The 26,286-nt window shown below is 45.0% G+C and overlaps 1 protein-coding gene across 7 annotated transcripts in view; it reads left to right on the forward strand.

Annotated features, from left to right (window-relative positions):
- The window catches only part of LOC134342255 (uncharacterized), a 52,389-nt gene that overhangs the window by 1,037 nt on the left and 25,066 nt on the right, over positions 1 to 26,286 (forward strand). For 2 of the 7 annotated variants that reach the window (XM_063040223.1, XM_063040218.1), the window contains exons 1-5: positions 64 to 398; positions 1,516 to 1,584; positions 3,930 to 3,995; positions 4,996 to 5,041; positions 7,743 to 7,854. In XM_063040223.1, coding sequence (XP_062896293.1) covers positions 286 to 398; positions 1,516 to 1,584; positions 3,930 to 3,995; positions 4,996 to 5,041; positions 7,743 to 7,854 — 406 coding nt within the window. In that variant the 5' untranslated portion in view covers positions 64 to 285. The other 5 variants (XM_063040221.1, XM_063040217.1, XM_063040220.1 and 2 more) reach the window with 5 other exon arrangements.

A 26,286-nucleotide genomic window follows, 5' to 3' on the forward strand; every position in this document is an offset into this window, starting at 1 on the left:
GTGGAAGAGGGAGGGGGAGATCCAAAATGATAGGAGAAGACGGGGGGAGGGGGGTGTGCAAGGAATGGAGCCAAGAGCTGGACAGGTGATTGGCAAAGGGGATATGACAGGATCATGGGGCAGAAGGCCCAGGGAGAAGGAAAAGGGATGTTGCCTGGCCTGCTGCGTTCCCTCTTCCTAGAGATGCTGCCTGGCCTGCTGCGTTCACAGCAACGCTGATGCCTGTTGATTGAATTTCCAACATCTGCAGAATTCCTCGTGTTTGGGGTTTCATGTAATAGTTTAATGTCTGTTGTTATTTTACCCACTCCTGTCCTCGGTGGTGTTAATCTACGTGTGCTGGCAAGTACATGTTTTTTCTTTCCGAAAGTTTGTCCTTTAACGTCTTATTTTTCTTTGTAAGTTTTCCAGATGGATTTCGATCCGAAAAATGTTGCCAAACGAAGACGTTAATACGGATATATGGGAAGTGTTTATTGCACTTATTTTATGTTTACTATTGAGCTTTGTTTAGCAGATTTTGTTAAGCCTGAAATCTTTGTCGAAGTATTTTTTTTTTGCTGTTAATACCTAAATACCTATATGTTTAATTTTTATCCATCTATTGGATTGCCGCATGCTACTGCTTTTCAAATCCGACTAACTCTATTACATCTTTCCCTCTGCTTAATGTTCTGTACTTATTTAGTCCAAACTATAAGTTCACATTTTTCGAAAAGATTTCTACCATTTACATTAATTCCTTTAGCTTTAGAGGAGAAGTAGAGTTTAATTTCAAATCGTCCAGAAAGGAGTTTTAAGGTACAATTCGCTTCGTTGTTTAAGATCTAAATCCCGCTATTCCTCTGACTAAATAAATTAGAGAGCGGATTTGAAGACCGTCAAATCCCTTGCAGGCTTCGGACGTTGCCCGAAAAAAATGCCTTCCTTTAATTTGAATTGCACTGCCGTCACTGGGGGCGGAACAACGTGCTGGGGCCATCTCTTACAGTAACTCTACATGAGCGCACTGTTCTGCAGTATGGATTGCTGTACGAAGTGATATAACCTGAGGTCGGTCTCCGGATCTGCAGCCACTGGATCTGACCTGTGATTTGAGTGTTGTATCCCAGACTCACCCTGGTCGGATAACAGACACTGACGGTCAGTAGATCGACCACAGAACAGGTGCAGTTCCGTGTAACGTCCGAAATGTGATGGCGATCAAATTAGGATTATAGCGACGCAGATGCCTTCCGCCGTTTGGATAAGAGGTTCAGTTCATTTGGAATCTTTGTGGAGAACGGAGAGGTTTCTCAGAAACTGTCTTCCTGGTTGGAAAAGTAGGTGACGGGTTCAGTATGCGGTCTGGATCTACTCATGTATGTGATATTGCGGCAGTGTCCGAGTTAATTAATGAACTTCTGTTTGCACAAAGTAACAGCATTCGATGATGCAACATTTGTGTTTGGAGTGCTTAAAATCACGAGTTGTTTTTTTTTCTTCTCCTGCATTGGTTGTTCTGCATAACCACAGCCTGTGTCATCTCTCCGTATATAGAGACTCTGGACAAGCACACAACCAGTACAGCAAGGAAACACTGAGGTAAGCCATAGCGCTTAGTGTCTCTTCAGTGGATCTGCAGTCACTGGATGTTAGAAACAAAGGGTCATTCTGCACGTATAGCCACCCATCTCCACCTCTCTATCTTCACCCCCTGTCTCTCTCCACCACCCCAACCCGCCTTTCTCTCTCCTCCGTCTCTCTCTCTCTCTCTCTCTCTCTCTCTCTCTCTCTCTCTCTCTCTCTCTCCCTTTGAATTGCGAGAAGGGGATGGCGTGTATAAAAGTAGCAGTTTCGGACGAGGTATAGTACAAGTAGCAGGGTAGAACGCCATCCCCTTCTCTCAGTTCCTCCGTCTTCCACAACGAAGCACATCTTACCCACTCTCCCTCTCCAATTTCTGCTTTACATACTGATCTCCCCCTACGCGACTCCCTTGTCGATTCGTCCCTCCTCACTGATCTCCCTCCGGGCACTTATCTTTACAAGCGGAATAAGTTTTACACCTTTTTCCTCAGTAACCTTCAGGGCCCTAAAGAGTCCTGCCATGTGAACCGACACTTCACCTGTGAGTCTACTGCTCCTAGTGTGGCCTCCTGTATATCCGCATAGATTAGGAGAGCACTTGGCCAAGCATTTATGATCAATCCGCCAGAACAACCGGGATTTCACAGTGGCCAAAAATATTAATTCCCAATGCATTTCCATTCAGATATGTCCATCCATGGCTTCCTCCACTATCGTAATGAAGCCACACTTAGATTGGTTGGAGAAACAACACCGTTTATTCCATTTAGGTAGCCTCCAGACTGAATGCATATTCATCGATTTCTCAAACGTCCTGTAATGCCCCACGCCCCTTCCTCCTTTCACCATTTCCCATCGCCCTTCCCCTCTCTTACTTCATCTCCCTGCCTGCCCATCGACTTCCACCCGTGTTCCTCGCCCCCGTTTTATCTTTCTTCCATGACCTTCTGCCTCTTTCACTAATCAACTCCCCCTCTATTTACTGCATCACTCCCCCTCAGGTTTCACCTATCACGTGGCTGTTTCCCTCTCCCCTGCACCCACCCTTTCATTCTCCTCCTCGGTTTTTTTTTTCTCCAGTTCTGCCGAAGTGTTTCGGCCCGAAAAATTGACTGTACTTTTTGCATAGATGCTGCCTGGTCTGCTGAGTTCCTCCAGCATTCTGTGTGGGTTGGTCCTATTTCCCGCTTCTGCAGATTTCCGCTCGAATGAGAATGAGAATGAGAATCAGATTTATTATCTCTGACGTGAAACACGTTTTTGTTGTGGCTGCAATACAGTGCAAAGACCCCCCAAAATGCGATGAATGAATGAATGAATGAATAAATACATACACACATACATAAATACATAAATAAATAAAGATAGATTGATGGATCGATAGGTAGATAGGTAGATAGATAGATAGATAGATAGATAGAGAGAGAGAGAGAGAGTGAGAGAGAGAGAGAGAGAGAGAGAGAGAGAGAGAGAGAGAGAGAGGTTGATTGATTGATAGAGACGTATCCAGTGGGCAAGGTCTCTGCAGGATGGAGTCAGGGAAGATGTTTTCCATGTCTCAGGTGTTTTGGATCGGGGGATGCTTTGTCATCAGGGGAAGACGTTGATTATCAATCTCAGAGTAAAGTGTATTGCTGCTGATATATTTGGTAAAATTTATCGTTCTGCTCCAACAGTACAGCGTGACCACAGAAAATCAGTAAATTGTAATAAATATTTCGGGCAGGCAGCGGCTGTATGGAGAGAAAGCCGAGATATTTTAGATCAAGTACTCTTAATTAGAACAGAGGCGAGAAAGTAAAGTAAGTTGGGTTGTGCAACAGAGAAGGTGGGAAGGCGCTGTAGGAACGAAATGAATATCTCTTGTCGGGTGAGATTTCACCATTCCATTAGGTAGAAAATATTTTTATCTGATCTGCGAGGTAAAGTGCAAACCTTGTTTTACAGACTGCACCAAGCACTCTCGCTCTTCGCTCCTTCTGTTCGACCACCCCATCCTAATCCACTACCAGCTCTTACACCTTCCAAATCTTCTTCGTCCACTTCCACCCAGCCACTCTTCCTGTCCCGCCTATTCTTTCGCACTCCCCTCTTCCCCATCTCTCTGATGGTGGCGAAGATGCTGGAATGCGCTGCGTGAGAGAGGAGAGGGAGAGTGCTTGGATGGAGATACTGTGACACTTCATCCCCAGTATCGAGAAGAACTAATTAAAATCGTGATATTATAGCCAATGTACGAAATCTTTATCAATACGATGCTGTTGGGTGCTAGAATTGGTTGGGTGGGCAGGAGTGCTGCTTGCTGTATGGCCCCATTCCCATGGCAAATACTGGGTAGTGACGGTTTCTGTTTCCCACAGTGTAACCATGCTGCCTGTGTTTCTGCTTGTAGCCTCGCTGGTCATCGAGACTGGCTTGAGTGAAAGGTAAGATCTGGGCCAAATCCCTTTGGTTCTGCCTTCCCACATCCGTCCCTCTGTCGAGATTCCTTGATCCTTTCCCCGCCCGAACTCCCTGCCCTGTGCCGCCTCCGACCCGGCCCTGCCGACTTCACCTCTCTCCTTCCATCTCGACTTCCTGGACCACCCTCCCTCCTCAGCAAGCTTTACTGCACAAACTTCGCTTCTCCAATCTTCATCGCTTATATTCTGGTTCTTCATGCTACGTATACAGGGGCAAGGACAACACCGGAAGAGTCAGGTTACACATTTGTACTGAGCCACGTCAGTAGCGGTAGACACTCCGCAACAGGCAATATGTGAGCTATGAACCGAGCACCATTCACAAAATACATTCGCGCTCGATAACGGAATCGAAAAGTGTGTAACTCCTGCACGTCAGAGCTTTCAACATGCCATTGATCGCCCGCATGTGCACACTACACGTGATCACAATCGATGTGAAGTAGTACATTACCCAGTCCCACCACTCATCAGCCCGTTTCCTTCGTGGCTTCATATTCATTTCTGTGCTAATACTCACTCCATCCATACCAACTTTCTCAAACCAGCGCGCATCTCCCTTCTCACCTATTCTCCAGACCATCCGCCACTCCATCCGTCCCCAATTGTCAAACTTTTCTCCTGGCTCACCCTCCGCGTTTCTCTCTACAGTCCTGTGTATACAATGTTCCATCTTTCTTCCATGCTTTTCTTACATCATTGAGTTCTGCATCGCTTCTGATTAGAACCACAACCCGCTCTGGTTTCTCGCTCTGTCTCCAGCCCGGGGTCCCTCTGTAAGTCTGCCTCCCACCAGATAACAACCCACATGCTTAGCGCACCCCTCTCTCAATGTCGTACTCTGTTATATTGGTGGGTATGATCTGAAAGCCCTTCTTTTCGGATGGCACTCATCAGACGATCCACTATTCTGTGGAATGTGCAGGTACAATGGTGATTTCTCTTATTTTGCGTTTGCTTCCAGACGTTGCTTGGGATATGATGTCCTGTGTACCACTGCGGATTACCAGGTAATGGGATCGCGATTATTACTGTTCCCTTCTTCCTTCCTTCGGACGTCTCATCTCTCCTTCAACCACATCCGTTCTGCAGGGTACCTCCCTGTCACAGATCATTGTTCACTGTTTACACCTGAGCCTCTAATTACCCGACACCGCCACGTGCAGATTCCCGTCCACGTCATTGTCTCCGCTCCTCCGTCATTGGTTCTGAACATTGGATCTCCTTATCCCTCAGCACAAGGCAGTCATCAGCAGCTGGACGACTGCCCACCCGCTCCGCACTTACCCCGGGGAGGGAAGAGTGGAAGATAAGTTAAATATTATAAGAAAGATTTTGAGTCTTTTGGAGAGTGTACGGAAGAGCTTTACCAGTATCTTTACTGAATTAGTGACGGGCACTCAGAATGCTTTCTTTGGAGCGGCGATAGCTGACGCGATATTAATAGAGGTTTATAAGATATTGAAAGGGAACGATGACATGTATTTAACGTGAGAGGCTGTAGTTGCAAAAAAGTGTGAGGCCGTCAATTTTGCATATTTGCATCTGTGCGTGGGAGGTCTTCAAAGACTTCATGCTGAGACTACAGACCTTCTATGTGCTTGTCAGAACGAAAGGGAATGATAGCAAGTGTAGGGAACCTTGGTTTTCAAAAGCTGTTGAGACCTTGATTAAGAAATGAAGAAAAAAGCTACATCACAGGTATAGACACGTAGGAGTCAAAGAGGTGTTTACGGAGTGAAGGAGTGATAAGATAACAGTTAGGAAATAATTCAGGAGGGCTAAACGAAGGCATAACTAGAAAACAATTTGAATCCTAAGTGATGATACAGATGTGTAAAGAGCAAAGGGAAGGCCAGCAACAAAATTGGTCCCTGCAAGTTTAGAATATTCGTGTGCAGCCAAACCAGATGAGGGATCTCCTAGGAACTGTTTTGCGTTTGTATTTCCTCAAGAAGCGGACACGGAGTCTACAGAAGTGAAGCAGAGAGACATCAACATGACGGATTTGCTACTGGTTACAGAGGATGGGGTGTTTACTATCTTGAGGGATATCAGGGTGGGTAAATACCCACAGCCTAACAATATGTTCCCTCGGACTCCACGAGCAGCAAGTACAGAAATTGCCGGGGCCCGAGCAACAACATTTATCCCCCCATCTTTTCCACTAGGGGGGATAGCAGAGGGTGAGAGGGTAAGCAATGTTATTCCGCTTTTTTTGAAGGCTTTAAACATAAACCAGGAAATTATAGGCCGGTGGTTCTGACATCAGTTGTGGGACTGTTACTGCAAAGTATTCTAAAGGAACTGATATACAATTATTTGGATAGACACTGACTGATTAAGCATAGACAGCATGGCTTCGTGCTTGGTATGCTATGTCAAACAAAGTTATAGAGTTTTTTGAGGAAGTTACGAGGAAAATGGATGAAGGCAAAGGATTGGTCAATGTCTAGACGGACTTTAACCAGTCATTTGGTAAGGACTCTTATCGGAGGTTAATCGCGAATGTCCATTAGTTCAGCATTCAATGTCAGCTGGCAAATTGAATAAGACATTATCTTTGTGGGAGAAACCAGAGAGTGACAGCAGATGGTTCCCTCTCTGACTTGAGGCCTACGATTGGTATCGCAGGCATCGGCGCTGTGCTCCTTGTTTTTTTCTCATCTATGCGACTGATGCTATTGCGGTTAACTGGATCAGCAAAATTGCCGATGACAAGAAGTTTGGGTTTTTAGTGGAATGCGAGGAAGACCATCATGGCTTCCAGAGGGAGATACATCAGCTCGCCTAAAATATGGCAGGTAGATCTTAATACGGTCAAGTGTGAAGCTTTACACTTTGGCAGAACCAACCATAATAAGTCTTACAAAGTAAATATCAGGACACAGAGGAGTATGTTAGAAAAAAAGTGATCTGGAATACAGGTGCATCATCGATTGAAAGTGTCGTCATGTTTAGGTCGTGTCGTAGAGTAAGCGTTTGCACATTGGCCTTCATTAATCAATGTATTGAATACAGGAGATGAAATATCGTGTTGAAGTTGTTTCAGACGTCGGTAATTTGGAGTATTGTGTGCAGTTGTGTCACCTACCTGCAGGAAATATGTAAATAAGATTGAAAGAGTACGGTGTAAATTTACAAAGATATTGCCGTATCTAGAGGACCTTCGCTACGAGGAATTATTGAAATCCGTTGTTTGCATTTGAGCCTAACATATTCTGAGGATGTGCTGCGGGCAGCTTGAAAGGATTGGCAGGCTTCGAGTGGCAACATGTCCTGCCCACAAATAACTCACCCTGACCTGTACGTCCTTATAATATGGGAGGACACCAAAGTACCCGGATCACGGGGAGAACGGATAAATTCTCCACAGCCGAGAATGATTGTGTGGACGGCGGGGAATTGTCCCTGTGTATCGCGTGCTATAAAACTCTACGATAGTTGTTGCAGTGCCGTGCCGTCTGCCAGCGTATTTTCTGTCCTGGAAGGGACTATTGATACAAGTGCGGAGTACTGCGTGCCCCTGCGCAGAGTCAGACGTGCGGTATTCAGCCGTACCGCAGGTCGGTTCCGTGGCACTCTATCCGTTACCATGCTCACATCGTTCTGCCTCATCGTATGCTATCCTTGATCCGCAATCCTGAAACGCACATCACCCTAACTCCTCTTACAAATCCGCACGGTAACAACTCCATTCTCTGTCAACAGTTTCGCCGTTACAACGAAACGGTCTGGCTTGGAACACATGTAAGCAACGACATGGAAGCTCCAAACGACCTGCTGAGGCTGTACCGCTATATGTGGATGGAAGAAAGAAAAGGTAAGTGGGGAGAGGGGATGGGGAATGGGAACTCTCCGCACTACCTCTTCGCTACTGGGGAATCTATGGGGAAAAAGAAGTGCAGTCAACGTTTCGGGCCAAGAAGCTTCGTCAGGACTGGAAACAGTAAACGATGAGGGGGGTGGGAGGAGTGATGGAGAAAGACCCGCTGATGGTGAAACCGGGAGGATGAGGGATGATGAAAACAGCGAAGAAGTTGGTCGGTGAAAGAGATACGGGGCAGGAGAAGGGAAAGTCTGATAGTAGAGGAAATAATGTCATGGATGATATAACAGTGGTAGGAGCACCAGAGGGAGTGATGGGCAGGAAAGGAGGCAAGGTGAGGGAAGGTGAAGATGATGGTGAACGGGGCTTGGGTGGGGGGGTGGGGATTTACTGGAAGTTCGAGAAATCGATGTTCATGCCATTGGGTTGGAAGATACGAAAACGGAATATAAGGTGTTGTTGGTGTTGTTCCTCCAACCTGATTGTGGGATCATCCAGTCAATATTGGAAGACGTGCATTGCTATATCAGAATGGGAATGGAAAGTGGAATTAAAATGGGTAGCCACTGGGAGATCCCGCTCTTTCTGGCGGACTCAGCGTAGGTGCTGGGCGAAGCAGTCTGCGTAGCTACGCTATTCTCACTGATATACAGAAGGTCGGCGGGAGCACCTGACACAGTATATGACCCCAACAGACTCACAGGTGAAGTGTCACCTCACCAGGAATGACTGTTTGGGACCGTGAATGAGGAGGAGCAGTGGCATGTGAACTGCCAGTCTGTCTCTCCTGCAACAGAGTTTCACTATTGGCTAGAATGTCATAATTCCAGGTGCTGATCACTGTCCTGAGCACAACCGCATTCACTAAATACAACACACACACAGTGCTGGAGGAATTCAGCAGGCCAGACACCACCTATGAAAAAAATGTACAGTCGACGTTTCGGGCGGAGCCCTGCAGCAGGATAGGATAAAAAAAATATGAGGAGTATATATATATGTAGTTGGGGCGACGAGATAGAAACACTAAGTGATAGTTGAAACTGCGAGCCGTAGGGCTGAAGTAAAGAGCTGGGTTGTTGATATGTGCGTTTTGGAGATCGCGAAACCTCCGGACAATTATGTGCTGCACCCCAAGGGTGGGGGGGGGGGGCGGTAGGTGTGGACAAGTGGAACCCTATCGGTGGCAGAAGCATCAGGTAAGTGCAGACGTGCGTGAAATAGAAGATGCGGTTGCGGCATTATTGATGGTGGAGAAACGGAAACACCTATCTTTGAAATATGACAGCTCCTGAGAGCAGGTTCAGCGGAGACGGAATAAATAAGGGAAGGGAATGGCGTTTTTACAAATAACAGGATGGAAAGATGTCCTGTCCAGATAGCTCTGAGAGTCCGCGAGATTAAAATTAACATCAGTAGTTAAGCTCTCTCCAGAGACAGAGACAATGTGATCGAGAAAGTGGAGAGAGGTGTCGGAAACGGACCAAATAACTTTGAGAGCAGGGTTGGAGGCAAAGTTGATGGGTTCGGCAAGCTCCGTAAGGGTGCAAGAAACACCGTCAATGCAGTCGTCGATGTACTGCGTGTAAAGTGGGGGATGGACAGCATGTACGTTTCGAACATAGACCGCTCTTTGGAGAGAGTACATATCTAAACAGCTATATAGAGATTTTGAGGGAGACATTACGAAGAAGATAATGTAGAGGGTGTTGTGCAGACGGACTTTAGCAAGGTATTCGAAAATGTCCTGCAGGTCAAGAAGGTCCGATCGCTCGGCATTCAAGGTGATGCAATAGATTCGATTAGATATTGTCTTTGCGCGAGAATCCTGCTTGTGGCGGTAGATGGTTACCTGTCTGACCGGGGGCCTCTGACAATTGATGAGCCACAGGAATTGGCACTAGGTCCATTGTTGTTTCTGATTTATATCATGATCCTGGGGATAAAGTAATTAATTCGATCAGCAGTTTTGCCGACGGGGCAAAGATTAGGCGTGTAGTCGACAGAAAGGGAGGATGTCATGGGTTGCAGAGTTATTTGCTGCATCTTCAGAAATGACTTGAAATACGGCAGCTGTAATTTTATGCAGACAAGAAGGAGCTTCGATAGGACCAACAAGGTAGATTTTGCACATTGAACGGTAGGGCACATAGATGTGTGCTAGAAAAAAAGGGATATGGAATTTCAGATGAGTAATTCTTTGGAAGTGGTGTCTAGGGTAGATAAGGCCGTAAAGAATGCTTTTAGCACATTGTCATTTAAGTCAATATATTAAATACGGGACAAGGAATGTTATGTTGAAGTATAAGACGACGGTGAGGCTTAATTTTGAACATTGTGTGCAGATTTGGTCAGCTACCTACAAGAAAGATGCAAATAAGCTTCAAAGGCTGTAGAGAAAATTTACAGAAATGTTGACCGAACTGGAGTACCAGAAATATTAGGACAGTCTCGATAGTTTAGGACATTACTTTTTTGAACGTAGAAGATTGAGGGGAGATGTAATAAAGATATACAAAATGTCAGGGGTAGATAGGGCATTTTCACACTGTGGCTGGGTGGGACTACAACCAGAAGCCAAGTAGAGATGGGTGAACGTGTAAAGTTGAATGGGAACATGAAAAGGAGTTTCTGCATTCAGAGCGACATTTGAATGCGGAACGATCTCCCAGCAGAGTTGGTGCAAGCGAGTTCGTTGTCAACCTTTAAGCGAAGACTGGACAGATACATGATTGGTAGGTGTAAGGAGGGCTATAATTAAGACACACGCTGATGGAAGTCGGCAGTTTTATTGGTTCCCGCACTTAAAGGGTTCGAACGGTCTGTTTCTGTGATTTTAATTTCTATGACACGCTGTCCTTAATCAAGAATCAAACAATCATCGATTGAGATATACTCAACAACCTCGCCCCACTATAGGAAATATTATCGCCTCATTCATTCTATGTAGTCCTTTCAATATTCAGAGGAGTCCAATAATATAACTCTTCAGTCTTCAAATGCATGGTCATACATTTACATTCCATCTGCAACTTTTTTAACTTTTCTCCCCTTTTACCTCAGTCCTTCTTCCAATGCTGTGCTTCCTCAACCCTACATACTCCTCTATATATATTTGGATCCTACGGCAGCTTGGCCAGAATGCTATCAATCAGTCAGAGAAATCGTTGACATATAATCTGAAAAGAGGCAGGCCCAACCTGCGGAACACCACTGGTTAAAAGCAGCCAATCATAACAGGCCATCTTTATTTCCAAACCTTGCGTCTTGTCCGGCAGCCAAACTTCGACACATGCCAGTAACTTCTCAGTAACGCATTGGGTGCTTATCTTGTGCAGTTGACCCACTTACAGCAAGATCGATTCATTCTCCTTTCATATATCCTACCTCAAAAAATTTGTCAAGTAAGACTTCCAAATCAAAAATTCACTATTTCAATGTACATGTATTGTCAAACAGTGTGTAAGTTGTTAGTTGATTGGTCACAGGTAGCCATCAAGCAGAAAATTCAAAGAAACCCAACTAGAACATGGATTTGTGCGTGGAAGGTCATGTTTGACAAATCTTATTGAATTTTTTGATCAGTTTACTATGAAAGGTGACGAGGATAAAAAGATGGATGTTGTCTATATGGACTTCAGTAAGGCTTTTGACAAGGTTCCACAAGGAAGATTATTTAGGAAGGTTCAAACGTGAGGCAGCAATATGGAAGTAGTAAAATGGATTCAGCAGTGGCTAGATGGGAGACGTCAGAGAGTAGTGGTGGATAACTGCGTCTCAGATTGGAGGACGGTGTGTAGCAGTGTGCCTCAGAGATCTGTACTGGGTCCAATATTGTTTGTAATATATCTTAATGATCTGGATGATGCGGTGTTAAATTGGATTAGTAAGTATACAGATGATACTAAGATAGGTGATGTTGTGGATGATAAAGTAGGTTTTAAAACTTGCAGAAGATATAGGACAGTTAGAAGAGTGGGCTGAAAGATGGCAGATGGAGTTTAATGTTGAAAAATGTGAGGTGCTACATTTTGAGAGAACTAATCAAAATAGGACATACATGGTAAATGGTAGGGCATTAAAGAATGCTTTAGAACAGAGGGATCTAGGAATAATGGTGAATAGTTCCCTGAAGATGGAATCTCACGTGGAAAGGGTGGTGAAGAAAGCTTTTGGTTTGCTGGCCTTTATTAATAAGAGCATTGAGTATAGGAGTTGTGATGTAATGTTGTATTTGTATAAGACATTGGTAAGGCCAAATCAGGAGTATTGTGTACAGTTCTGCTCAGCGAATTATAGATGTCAATAAAATTGAGAGAGTACAGAGGAGGTTTAGTAAAATGTTGCCTGAGTTTCATCTCCTAAGTTACAGAGAAAGGTTGAACAAGTTAGGACGTTTTTCTTTGGAGCATAGAAGGTTAAGGGGGGACTTAATAGAGGTGTTTAAAATTATGAGGGAGATTGATAGAGTTGACGTGGTTAGACTTTTTTTTCCATTGCGAGTGGGGAAGATTCAAGCAAGAGGACATGGGTTGAGAGTTAGAGGACAAAAGTTTAGGGGTAACATGAGGGGGAACTTCTTTACTCAGAGAGTTCTAGCTGTGTGGAACGAGCTTCATGCAGAAGTGGTTGAGGCAGGTTCAATGTTGTCGTTTAAAGTTAAACTGGACAGATATATGGACAGGAAAGGAGTGGGGGGTTATGGACTTAGTGCAGGTCGGTGGGACTAGGATAGGTTAAGAGTTCGGAACGGAATAGAAGGGCCGAGTTGGCCTGTTTCCGTGCTGTAATTGTTGTATGGTTATATATATGGTTATAGAACATAGAACATGAAACATAAAACATAGATCATAGAAAACCTACAGCACAATACAGACCATTCGCCGCACAAAGCTGCGCCGAACAATTCCTTACATTTAGAAATTACCTAGGGTTGCCTAGAGCCCTCTATTATTCTGAGCACCAGACACCTGTTCAGGAGTCTCTTTGAAGACCCTATCGTATCCACCTCCACCACTGTTGCCGGCAGCCCATTACAGGCACATACCACCCTCTGCCTAAAAAAAAACTTCCCCGGACATCTCCTCGGTACCTACTTCAAATCACCGTAAAACTGTGCGCTCTCGTGTAGTCATTTGAGCCCTGGGAAAGCTCCTCTGACTATCCACACAATCAATGCCTGTCATAGCTTATACACCTCTGTCAGGTCACCACTCACCCTGCGTCGCTCCAAGGAAAAAAATCCCGAGTTCACTCAACCGACTGTCATCCAAGCAACATCCTTGTAAATTTCCTCTGCACCATTTCTATGGTTTCCACATCCTTCCTGTAATGAGGCAACCAGAACTGAGCACAGTAGTCCAAGTGGGGTCTGACCAGGGTCCTACATAGCTGAAACATTACCTCTCAGCTCCTATACTCAATCCCATGATTTATGAAGGCCAATGGACTGTATAATTTCTTAACCGCAGAGTAACCTGCGCACCAGCTTTGAGTGTCCTATGGACTTTACCCCAAGATCCCTCTAATCCTCCATATTCTTAAGAGTCTTACTATTAATATTATATTCTGTCGTAATATTTGACCTATTTATATATATACATTTTAAATCACGAAGTGTCGGGGTCCCAGAACAGATCCATGCAGAATATAACCCGTCTACAACCACTTTGTGCCTTCTGTGGGAAACCACTTCTGGATCCACAAAGCAATGTCCCCTTGGATCCCATTCCTCCTTAATTTCTCAATAAGCCTTACATGGGGTAGCTTGTCAAATACCTTGCTGAAATCCATATACACTACATCTGCTGCTCTACCTTTATCAATGTGTTTAGTCACATCCTCAAACAATTCAATCAGGCTCGTAAGGCACGACGTGCCTTCACAAAGCGAAGCTGACTATTCCTAATCCTGTTATTCCTCTCCAAATGTTCATAAATCCTGCCTCTCAGGATTTTTTCCATCAAATTACCAACAAATGAAGTAAGACTCACTAGATTAAGATTTCCTGGACTATATTTACTCCTTTTCTTGAATAATGGAACTACATCCGCAACCCTCCAATCCTCCAAATCCTCTCCCGTCCTAATTGATAATGCAAAGATCATCGCCAGAGGCTCAGCAATCCGCCCCCTTGCCTCCCAAAGTAGCCTGGGGTAAATCTTGTCCGGTCCAGGTGACTTATGCAACTTGATGCTTTCCAAACTTTCCAGCACATCGTTTCCCTTAATATCTACATTTTATATATGGATATATAAGATTCTATAAGTCATCCCTACAATTGCCAAGATAATTTTCGTCGTGAATACTGAAGCAAATTACTCAATAAGTACATCTGTATTCGCCTCCTGTTCCATATACACTTTTCCACTGTCACAGTTGATAGGTCTTATACTCTCATGTGTTATCCTCTTGCTCTTCACATATTTGTAGAATGCCTTCGGGATTTTCTTAATCCTGTCGACCAAGGGATTCGCATGGCCCCTTCTGATTTTCCTAGTTTCTTTCTTAATTTCTTTCCTGCTGGCCTTATAACCTTCAGATCTCTATGGTTACCTAGTTTTTTGAATCTTTCATAAATTCTTCTTTCCCTCCTGACTAGATTTACAGCAGCTTTTGTACACCACGGTACCTGTACCCTACCATCCTATCCCTGTCTCATTGGAAAGTACCTATGCAGAGCTCCACCCAAATATCGCCTGAACATTTGCCACACAACTTCCGCACATTTCCCTGAGGACAACTGTTCCCAATTAATGCTTCCAAGTTGCTACCCGATAGCCTCATATTTCCCTTACTCCAAGAGAACGCTTTCCTAACTTGTCTATTCCTATCCCTCTCAAATGTTATGGTAAATGAGACAGAATTGTGATCGCTATCTTCCATATGCTCTCCCTCTGAGCGATCTGACTTCTGACCAGGTTCATTTCCAAATACCAGATCAAGTATAGCCTCTCCTCTTCTAGGCTTATCTACATATTGTGTCAAGACCTTCCTGAACACACCTAACAAACTCCACCCCATCTATTCTCCTTGCTCTACGGACATGCCGAATGATATTTGGGAAATTAAAATCTCCCACCACGTCAACCCTGTTACTATTACACCTTTCCAGAATCTGTCTCCCGATCTACTCTTCCATGTCCCTGTTACTATTGGGTGGTCTATAAAAACACCCAGTAGATTTATTGACCTTTTCCTTTTCCTAAACTCCACCCGCAGAGACTCCGTGTGTTCTTCTTTTTCTTTAGCTATGACACTATCTCTGATCAACAGATCCAAGCCGCCGCCTCTTCTTTCCTCCCTCTTTTTATTTTCCGAAACATCTAAAGCCTGGCACTCGACGCAACCATTCCGGCCCCTGCCCCATTCAAGTCTCTGCAATAGCCACAACATCATATCTCCGAGAACGGATACACGCTCTAAGCTCATCAGCTTTGTTCAGAATACTCCTTGCATTAAAATAGACAGATCACAAACCATCGTTTTAAGCGCATACCTTCTCCGTCAAATGCCTATCCTCCCTCTCGCACTGTCTCCATGCTTTCTCTATTTCTCAGCCAATCGCCTCTACCTCCGTCTCGTCAGTTTGGTTCCCACCTCCCCCACCCCCCCCCACCCCAGAAATCAGAGTTTAAACTCTCCCCAATAACCTTAGCAAACCTCCCCGTCAGTACATTGTTAACCCTGGGATTCAAGTGCAACCCATCCATTCTGTACCGGTCACTCCTGACCCTGAAGAGTTAAGGAAAAAAAAAACTCAAGATGTCGGAAGATAGAGAGAGAAAAAAGGCAAAACACAGATCATGAAATAAATTGAAGCTAACAGCAACAATCAAACCACAATCTGTGTTTTCATCTGAAACCGGAAACAGCCCCAAAAGCTCTCTCATCAGTTTTTCATATCAGCGAATACGGAGCACAACAGTCGGGACAGTTTTCATTGCCTGAACGGCTTAAAGAACTTATCATGACCATCACACAGCCCGAGCGACGACGGCTGTCACCGCGGACGCCATCACTTTGTCTTTTCAGTCTGTCCAGCAGACGTTTAAATTGACAAGAACACGGACCGGCGAAAGGATTCTGTGTCCCGAGAGAGGATGAACTTCGATGAATACGAGCCAAATCCCGTCTCCAATCTGGGCTGTTTTTTTAATATTATATTATTGTTTAAATAGCTTGTGCTGCTTTACACTGGGACTTAGGCACCGCTACAGCGAAGGCCTTCAGACCGAGAACACGCTGTCCGGCGACAGGCAGCGGGAACATACTGCAAGGCAGTTTGGCGAACCAAATCTCATCGTCCCGGGCTGTGCCTTCTCCCTTCGTCGCTCAGAGCGCTCCAAACACAGCCGGGCCATTTGCATGGCCTTCAGAACTCCAGCTGCCACGATTCTGCAACAGCCCATCTCGGCACATCCCCCAAGTAGCCTCCCTGTCGTTAGCCTATTCACTGTTTGTGGCGATGCAGACTATGTCTCTTAAGACTCCACCACCATCCCTAGCCCCCAGCAGTCTGTGCAGAAAGACCAGTATATCTAATATTTCCCCTTCATTTTCCTCCAATTACCTTCAACGCCCTCTAATATCAGCCATTACCGCACTCAGGAAAAGAGAAAACCTGGTTGTCGACTCTATCTATGCCTCTTATCATCCTGCACACCTCTATCAGTCACCTCTCATTCTACCTCTCTTCAAATATTAAAGCCCGAGCTTGCACAGATACCCTCAGAGGATATACTCCCTAATCCAGCCAGCATTCTGGTAAATATCTACTGCACTTTCTCTCAGACTTCCACGAACTTCGTACAACTTTGCGAACTGAACTGAACACAATGCCACAAGTGTGGTATAGTCAGGATTTGAGTTCGCGGCTCCTTAACTCAAATTTAATAGGGGCCTCAGGGCCAATGCTTTCATGCTAAGCGTGTGCGGGATGGGAAAGGAGGTGACAGAAGCCGGTACAATAATAAGAATTAAAAGTGATTAGATTGGGTACATAGATAGTAACTGTTTAGAGGGATATGGGCAGTAATGGTACGAACTCAGGTATATGAATCGGCTGGGCTGGATAAAAGGGGCTGAATAGCCAGTTTCCGTTCATTATAGATTTTGGACTCGATGACTACCTCAGCTCTATTCTGGTCTGGGAATTCACCATCCATGTGGCGTGCATAGAAATGGCGCTTCTATCACTGTATCGTGAGCACCACATTTAGCAGATGTACCGTGTAACCCCACACGTTGCGAAAACAAACAGTCCTCAATACCAGCCGACGGTGCGTCTAGGTGAACGTGTCGTGCTGATGGAGCATAGTATAACTACAACCTGTTCTCTGTTTTACTGAGATCTTAGAGAAAATTGTACCACCATTTTTCCAATTTACCCAATCAGCATATCAGCATTCCAATGAAATTAATAAGCGATTGCCACTTTCGACAGCCAACTCCTGCAGCAACATAACGGGGGGTGGGGTGGGGGGGGGACTTGGTAGTTGCAGTATATGCCTCTAAAAGTTTTGCTGATATTAGTTTCATTGTTCAGCTGCAACCCGAGGGGATAGCTACAATTGTATCACAAAACGGCGAAATTGGCTGCACCAGTGCACTACGAAATATAACTCTTCTTTCAATAAAACTGATCGCCCCGGTAGGGAAGCGGTCAGCGCGATTTCCAAAGGTCGAATAGCAATTCGGTGCTGCTCAGTCCCCGTAAAATGCACGGGTTCTCCCTGTCCCATAGTTTCACCCACAGTACAAAAATGCATCGTAGAACTGGTCATTGCAAAAAATCACGTGATTACATTCTGATTAATCGTGTTTTTCCGGGGTTGCACGGGCGAAACGTCTCAAAGGGCCAGACGGCTATATTCTGCACGGTCTCGTTAAATGGTGAATTAACTCTACAGACAAACCACTTAATTGCAAACATTTTTAACCGTCTTTGTAACATTTATTTGATTATGCAGATTAAGGCTGAGTCAATTACAATAAACTACATCGAAATTGCCCAACTCAGTGTTACAGTCAGGACGCTGGAGCAGGGATCCAATCGCAGACCCAGTACTGTGCACACAGTGATAGTAATTGAGTAAAAAATCCCGAGGTGTAAACAAAGTCGGCGTCAAAGTTCAGGCAAAGATCCAAACATCCAGAGAAATCCAAAAAAACAGAATCGGGAAACAGGCAGAGTCAATATTGAGACGGGCAGAGTACAGATACGAATGCTGGAAAGACTCACGAAAATTCACTCGCACGATCTAGCAACAAACAGGTGAAAACAAAGGACTAAAATGCACTAAACAAGAACACATAGCAATACAAAAAAAGACAGACTGACAGAGAGCGGGAAACACACAAAATTACAGTTACACTGTTGGTACTGGCAGTTACTTCAATAACTCTGTCAAGTAACTTGCTATAACATACTTCATTGTTGGTATTCCATGATTCACAACCGTCTGTAACATTTATTTTAATTGCGAATAGACTTAATTCTGTAACAAAACATTTTTTTTTATAAATGAATTTGCCTGTGAGCAGCGATTATTGAGAAATCGTGAAGCCTGAGAATATGTAGGTCAGTCAGGTTCTCCGACTGAGTGGGAAACGCAGCGACTGGCGGCATTTTGGAGTTTTGAGCAGCGATAAATTGGAGAACTGAAGCCTGATCACACGTAACTTGCTCAGGTTCTCCGATTGGGTTGAAAAGGAAGCGATTCCCGGCTACTTGGAACTTTGATTTTCAATTGATTGGCAACAACAAATTAAAGTGAGGCAAGATCGTGTGGATAGGCATTGTCTGATCAGTCATCGCTAGACAGATCAGAAATAGAGTGGAGATTTCTTGAGCATTGGCTCATCTAGGTTTCAGAAAGGAGAGGTTTGAGTGAGAGAAGGCAGCGTTCCTCCCTCACAATTCTTTGTTTTCTTGCTCAGTTCGAGATGCCAGGAAGGACAATGGAATACATGTCCTGGGAAGTGGGAAGGCAGGAGTACCTTCAGTGTTTCTGATAATTACGCCTGCGAAAAGTGCATAGAGATGCAGCTTCTTACCTCCACTCAAGGAGCTGGAGATGAGATTTAATAGAATCTGGATTATCTGGGAGCCTAGGTCTGACAGTCACGGCATATAGATGTGCAGATCACAAGTGATTCGGTGACAGCCTGTCAAGTTAAGTCGGTTAAACAGCCAATGCAGAATGCCATTGTGGCCTTTCCCCTCAACAGCAGATATCACTTTGGATATGTTGTGCGGAAAGACTCAGCAGAGGTCAGAGTGGTCAGGTATCTGGTACTGAGACTGACTCTGCGATTCCAGTTGAAAAGAAGGAAAAGAGGCTACCCGTGGTTATACGAGATTCGCTGGTTAGGGGAATAGAAATGATGTTTTGAGGCGGTGAACGATATTCCAAGATGTCACATTGCCTCCCGGGTGCCAAGCTCCGCGATATCTCGGATCAAGACTTCAGCAATCTGAAGTAGAAGGAGGACCAGACAGAAGTCGTGACATCGGTAGGAAGAGTGGCGAGGTTCCTCAAAGCGTATTCAAGTGTAAAGTGCTAAGTTAATGGGCCGGAACTTCAAGCTTCTCATCTCAGGATTGCTACCCGTACAGTGAGGTCCGAAATAGGAAGATGTTACGAGAGACGCAGGCTCGTACTGTGAGTGTTACTTTAAGAGTTCTAAGTAAGGCGGGACTATGTCGTTGGTCACAAGCTGCGGCAGCCGGCTGCAGACTTATCCGAGAGAGAGAGAGAGAGAAAGAGAGATAGATAGATAGATAGATAGAGAGAGAGAGAGAGAGAGAGAGAGAGAGAGAGAGAGAGAGAGAGAGATAGATAGATAGAGAGAGAGAGAGAGAGAGAGAGAGAGAGAGAGAGAGAGAGAGAGAGAGAGAGAGAGAGGGTGGGAGAGAGAGAGAGAGAGAGAGAGAGAGAGAGGGTGGGAGAGAGAGAGAGAGAGAGAGAGAGAGAGATTCAGTTTGGTGCTGTCATTGTAAGACTGGGAGTTCCATACCCTCCCACGACCAAAACGTTGGGTTGTTTTATCGTCACGCAGTACACACTGGATGTGTGACTGCCACTTCGTATAATCCATATGTATGGATTTGTTGGAGTATCCTTTTGTTGTGGTCCAGTCCGTGAAGTCCGCATTACGGTTCACGGTCCGCTCCATCCATCCTTGTTCTGGGTTTTCCTGTTTTATCCCTTGTTCTGTTGAGTGCCTCAATTAAGGCACCTGATTCTCATTTTGGTCTGGCTACATAAATAGCTCCGAGGTTCAGCTTCATTTGGTGGACTGTTCCCTTCCCCTTACATCTGAAGCCTTGCCCTGAAGCCCTGCCTGCAACCTTCTCCTGAAGCCCTTTCTGCAACCTCACCTGCATCCTCGCCTGTAATGCCGTCAAGTTTAACCGCTGGAGCAAGACCAGGGCCTTGCTGTGTCAAGATAAGGAACAGTCTGTCGTTGTTTGGAATTGTCTCTTTGTTTCCTCGCCTTGGCTAGGTAGGTCTCGCCGTTTGCCTCTACCTTGAGTTGAAACTGTTTCTGTGTCCTCACTTCGCTAGGTAGGTCCGGCCATTTACTGCTACACTGAATGGAGAACTGCCTCTTCCTGTTCAGTGTACTGTGTACAGAAAGAGCCCCGGCCCTTGGTCCATTCCCAAGGAGGGGGTTCTGGCTTTGTGTGCTGTGTACGAGTCCCGGCCCTACGTCCTGCTCCCAAGGAGGGGTCCCGGCTCTGTGTTCCGTGTTCCTGTGTTCAAAGTCCAAGGCTCCGAGGTTCCAGTCTTCCAAGATCAAGAATCTGTGTCCCAGTCTCTCAAGACCAAGTCAAGGCTTCGTGTTCTCGTCCTGTCTATGTGCCTCGCCCAGCCCAGGAGAACCTCGCCCAGCTCCGTGCTGGAGTTCCCTCGCCCTGTGCTGGAATTCCCTCGTCCAGTCCTGCAACCACGCTTCGTCCTATTGCCACATCTTGTCCTCGCCTGGATCCGGGGTCCGAGTTCGAGTCAAGATCCAGGTTCCAGGTACCTGTCCAGTCTTTGGCTCGAAGTCCTAGTCGAGGCTCCAAGTTCCAAGTTCCTCGTCCAGGTCCAGTTTTCCTATCTAAGTCCTTGTCCAGGCTCTGAATCCTAGTCTCATCCAGGGCCTGTGTCAATGTCCAGCGTCATTTCTTCCCCACTTCACTTGCTTTCTTAACACTCCGAGTCCTGTTCCGAGTACTTCAGTGTCTGTGTCTTCCGTTTGGGTCCGCTGCTAACGCCCTCCTCATGGCACCTGTGTTATCAGTTTTGTTGGACCTTACCTGGAATCGGGGCGTTATATGACAACCACTTGAAGACGATATTCTTGTGACTGTCATTTGGTGATATCTCCAGGTGGATTTCGGAATGACTCGACGTCTGCTATTTCGTTCTACCAGCGCGGAACTTGTTGAATTCGACAATCTCCTTCTCTCTACATGATATTCTGGATTACAAATCTCTCTCCCGTCACTTATTCTCTGGATTACTGGATTTGTTCGACTTTGCCACCTTAAGGCTTTAAGAACGTTTCCTAAAATTGACTCTTTGGCAGCTACACACACATTTACACGCATAAAACTGTTAACCTCCGTTTATTTCGTTTAATTTTCTATACTGTGAGTAGATACTAATAAAAATAGTGGTTTTAGCATTGAAACCCGACTCAGTGTGTGAAATATTGCTGCTGGCACGTGGTAGACATTTGGGGGTTCGTCCGCTTTATGAAAAAAAAGTACAGATTATTAATCGAGTGACTGTCGGTCTGATTGATTATTTTCTTTTCCTTTGAGTGACTTGCGTGTGGAAAGCAGCAGCAATGGATTGTGCTGCATTTCTGGCATTACCAACCTCTGCGACATTAGGGGTAGCCAAAAAGAAAGACGTTGACCATTGCTAAAGAGCTGGACCTTACAGAGTTAAAGTGATGTATGATGAAGCCAGATATTCAGAGGAAAATAGCTGAGCACTATATAGCTAAGGAGGAATTTGAGGAGGAGGAGGATGTGTTAGAGAGGTTTCCTTAAAGTAAACTTGATCCAGTTACGACTGGAACAAATGAAGTTAGAGAGATTTAAACCAGACTGCGGAAAAGAGAAAGAGGCAAACAAAGGCAGTTTGAGATAGTGATAGACACGTTAAGGCTCGGGAGGCAAACGTCTGGCTCTAGGAAACTGGATGTACCGTTTGTTGCCAGTCAGGAAGTTAAACTTGTCCCTCCATTTGATGAGGCTGCGGCTGATAAATACTTCCAGCATTTTGAGAAAGTTGCTTCGGGACTACAGTGGCCAGAAAGGATTGGCCTTTTCTCTTACAAAGTGTAATTAAGGGTAAAGCTCAACAGGTTTATTCTGCCCTATCAATTGAAGATGCAGCTAATTATGAGGACGTGGAACAGGCTATGCTTAAAGCTTATGAAGTGTTTCCACAGCCAATAGGCAAAGGTTTAGGAATTTGAAGAATACATAAGAAATAAATCAGGACGGCTAAAAGAAGGCGTGAGGTTGCTGTCGCAGAAAAGATGAGGGATAATCCTCAGAAACTCTATAGATTAAGAGCAAAAGGATTGCAGGGGACAAAGTTGGTCCTCTGGAAGACCAGCATCGCAATCAATGTGTAAAACCAAAGCAGATGGGGGAGACCTTAAATATTTTTTCATCTCTATTTACTCAGAAGATGCACAGAGAGTCTATGGAAGTGTGGAAAACTAGCAGTAACATCGTGGACCCTGTACAGATTAAAGAAGAGGAGGTGTTTGCTATCCTGAGGCAGATTAGGGTGGATAAATCTCCAGGGCATGACAAGGTGCTCCCTCGGACCCTATGGGAGGCAAGTGCAGAAATTGTCGGGGCCCTAGCAGAGATAATTGAATCATCCTTGGTGACAGAGGGAGGTAGCAGAGGATTGGAGAACAGCCAGAGTTGTTTTGCTGCTTAAAATAGAACACAGAACATAGAAATCCACAGCATATTCCAGGCCATTCAGCCCACAAAGTTGTGCCGACCATGTAACTTACTCTAGAAACTGCCTAGAATTTCCCTAGCGCATAGCCCTCCATCTTTCTAAGCTCCGTGTACCTATCTAAGAGGCTGTTAAAAGACCTGATTGTATCCGCCTTTACCACCACAGCTGGCAGTGCATTCCACCCACCCACCTCTCTTCATGTCATATCCATCACCCCTTCCGACTCCCGGATGACCCGGAATTCGTCCATTTCCAGCTCCAACTCCTTAAAGTGCAGTTGGATGCACATCTTGTAGGTGAGGGCGTCAGGCCACTGGAGGTCTCCACACCTTCCCACCAATGCCTCCTCTAATTCGAAATATGTGCGCAAAAATCTTGTGCTATGCAATTTTTACCCAGTGACAACAACATGTGCACAGTTAATTTTATATTTCGAGGTAATCATTTCAACAGCTAGCAAATCACTTTCAATAAGAACTATGATCTCCTCTGGGTTTGATCGAGTTCATCTGCAGTCTCACACAACCTATGTAGCAGGCCTGTAGCGGGTAATGAAGGATTTTCTCACCAGAGGAGGTAGAACAAGGACCACACAAAAAATGCTGGAGGAAATCAGCAGGCCAGGCAGCATCTATGGAAAAGAGTACTAATGTTGAATTCCTCCAGCGTTTCATGTCTGTTGCTTGGATTTCCAACATCTACAATTTTTCTCTGGTTTGTGATTGGAGGTAGAACAAAGGTGATTTTCTCAACGGGTGATGTTAAAGATTTTGTTCCCTTTCTCCGAGTTCCTAATCCTTGCATTTAGACAGCTGGAGCTCAGCTCTGTCTGAGAGATCCATTGGTTCCCATTCCCTCACCAGCCGGAATCTCCCCGGGGCCCGTGTACGGATCGTGGAGCTGAGAGAGAGGGACGAGAGAGCTGGACTGTCCCGGGATTGCGGGTCACAGCGATTGTCCCTCCCGCAAACCCGCTCTAACCTTCACCGAATAATCGGAGGCCTTTTGTATACTTCGCGCAAGCGTGATATTCGCTAACAGCAACAACCCTGATGCCTGCGCATTTGATCAGTGGTTCGGCGACGGCGACATTTTTATCGCAAGGATTTATGGGTAGTCATGGTGCCATTAAAAGTTTCTGCAAGCCCTGGTTCGATATCCACAGCTCAGTCTTTTTTTGTGTTGGCGGCTCCCACAAACAATATACTCAATATCAACAGGTATTCCATGTATTTAACGCCAAGGTATAATCCTCTTACAAATGCAGATATGAAACACAAAAGTTGCTGGAAATACAGAGACGCCCACACACAAAATGCTGGCAGCAACAAAGCAGAGGAGTACACAGTCTCGGCCTAAACGTTCTCCATTTATTCCTCTCCACATTTGCTGCCTGATATGTTGATTTCCTCCAGTAATTTGCAGAAATTAACCACCTTTTTTTTTTCAATCAAACATTTTCAAAATGTTTCTGATCTTTCACTTGTAGCCACATCCTGCTAGTCTGATTTCTCTTCCTCCTCCTCCTCCTTGTAAACTCTAGGGGCCATTTCTTCTTGGAGCCCAAAAGCCCTGATTCAGGCTGGAAATTATTTGGTTTCTGACTCTGCTCCATCGAAGATTCACTCGCTGGTCTGCTGTCAGACTTGAGAGGTGCATTGCAACAACCCAGCTGTCAGAGGCACAGTCCTTTGAAATGAGTGAGAGTGACACAAAACATTGAAAAGATCAGGGAAGAAGAAGCTTAAACACCTTAGACCAGAGCCCTGAAGAACATTAAAACCACATTGAGCTCATCGTGTTATTCAGCCTGGAGAGAAGCATGCAGGAAATTCATGAAGATGTGTAGGATGATGAGAGGCATTGGCCGTGTGGCTAGCCAGAGGCTTTTTCCCAGGCCTGAAACAGCTAACACGAGGGGGCATAGGTTTAAACTGCTTGGAAGTAGGTACAGAGATGTCAGAGCTAAGTTTTTTAAACAAAGTGTGGTGTGGAATGCACTGCTTGTGACAGTGGTAGAGGCGGATACAATAGGGTCTTTTAAGAGACTCTTAGATAGGTACATGGAGCTTAGGAAAATAGAGGGCTATGTGGTAGGGTAATTCTATGCAGTTTCTAGAGTAAGTTACATGGTTGTCACAATATTGTGGGCCGAAGGGTCTGTAATGTGCTGTAGATTTCTATGATTCTATGAAATTCATGGAAAATCTCCTGTCCCACGGAGTGGTGACTAGTTGCAACTTGTCATCACAGGGAGAGTGAGAGGGGAACAGCAGGGATAGATTTTGATATACTGATATGGAACAGAAACATGGGCAGGGACCAGATGGGCCGAGTGGCCTCTCTAGTGTACATTGTGAGTGTGGTAGAGACAGGAAGTACCTGAGACACGGGATTTGATGCAGAACTGATTGATCTTTCACAGATCCACAATATTAAACACCAGTCTAGTTTAAGGCTAACATCAGCAGAACAGACTCGTCCAATGCTCAGTGACCAGGGTTCAGTCCTGGGTGCGATAAGCAGCCACAAGAACTGCAGAACCTGACAGTAACAGTCTCTCATGAACCTGCAGCTGCCTTCTGTCACCATGTTGGTTAAACATTTAACACAGAGCATTCATATGAGAATTTAGCTTTTCCTATTTTTCTGAGCTTCTCATAAACGTGTACAGTTTAGTTAAGCTTTGCTCCAGAATTTCCACACAATTAAAAGAGATTATTACATTTTTTTTATTTTTAGTTTTGGACCACTGAAGTAATTTAACTATTTAATATATATTATTATAATTTAAATTGTTAAAATCTATTGTTATGAGTTAGGTTCTACAGCTGCCGCAGAGGCAACGAATGTCATGACATATGCCGGTGCTATTAAACCTGATTCTGATAATTGGTATGGGAGACCCACCACCAGTCACCTGATCCCAATTACTGCAGATCGTAATGCGAGATTGAAGCCTTTTCGATTTATCTGCATTCCTCAGAAATGACAACAGTTCAGTGAAGTTTCCTTCTGAGGTCGCACAGCAGAATCTCAGTCTGTCTAATATTTCCACACAATTAAAATGGGGAATTTGTTTATCTTTATCACGTACCAAGCTACAGTGAAAATCTTGCCTGACGTACCAGCCACACAGATCAATACATTACAACAGTACATTGAGCTGATATACAACAAAACAATAAATGTGACAAAGCATTATGGCTGCAGAGAAAGTGCAGTGCAGATAGACATATGGTGCATGGTCTTGTCGAGTTACATTGTGAGGTCCAGTCTATTTTATCATACTGGAGACCATTCATTTGGCTTATAGCCACAGACAGGAAACCATCTTCAAGCCTGGTGTTACGCGCTTTAGGGCTTTTGTATCTCTTCCCCGATGGGGGAGAGGGTTTGCAGCAAGAATGTGCAGGTTGTGAGGATCCTTGAGTAC

This window comes from Mobula hypostoma, unplaced genomic scaffold, assembly GCF_963921235.1.
Source record: "Mobula hypostoma unplaced genomic scaffold, sMobHyp1.1 scaffold_115, whole genome shotgun sequence".
Classification (NCBI taxonomy): Eukaryota; Metazoa; Chordata; class Chondrichthyes; order Myliobatiformes; family Myliobatidae; genus Mobula; species Mobula hypostoma.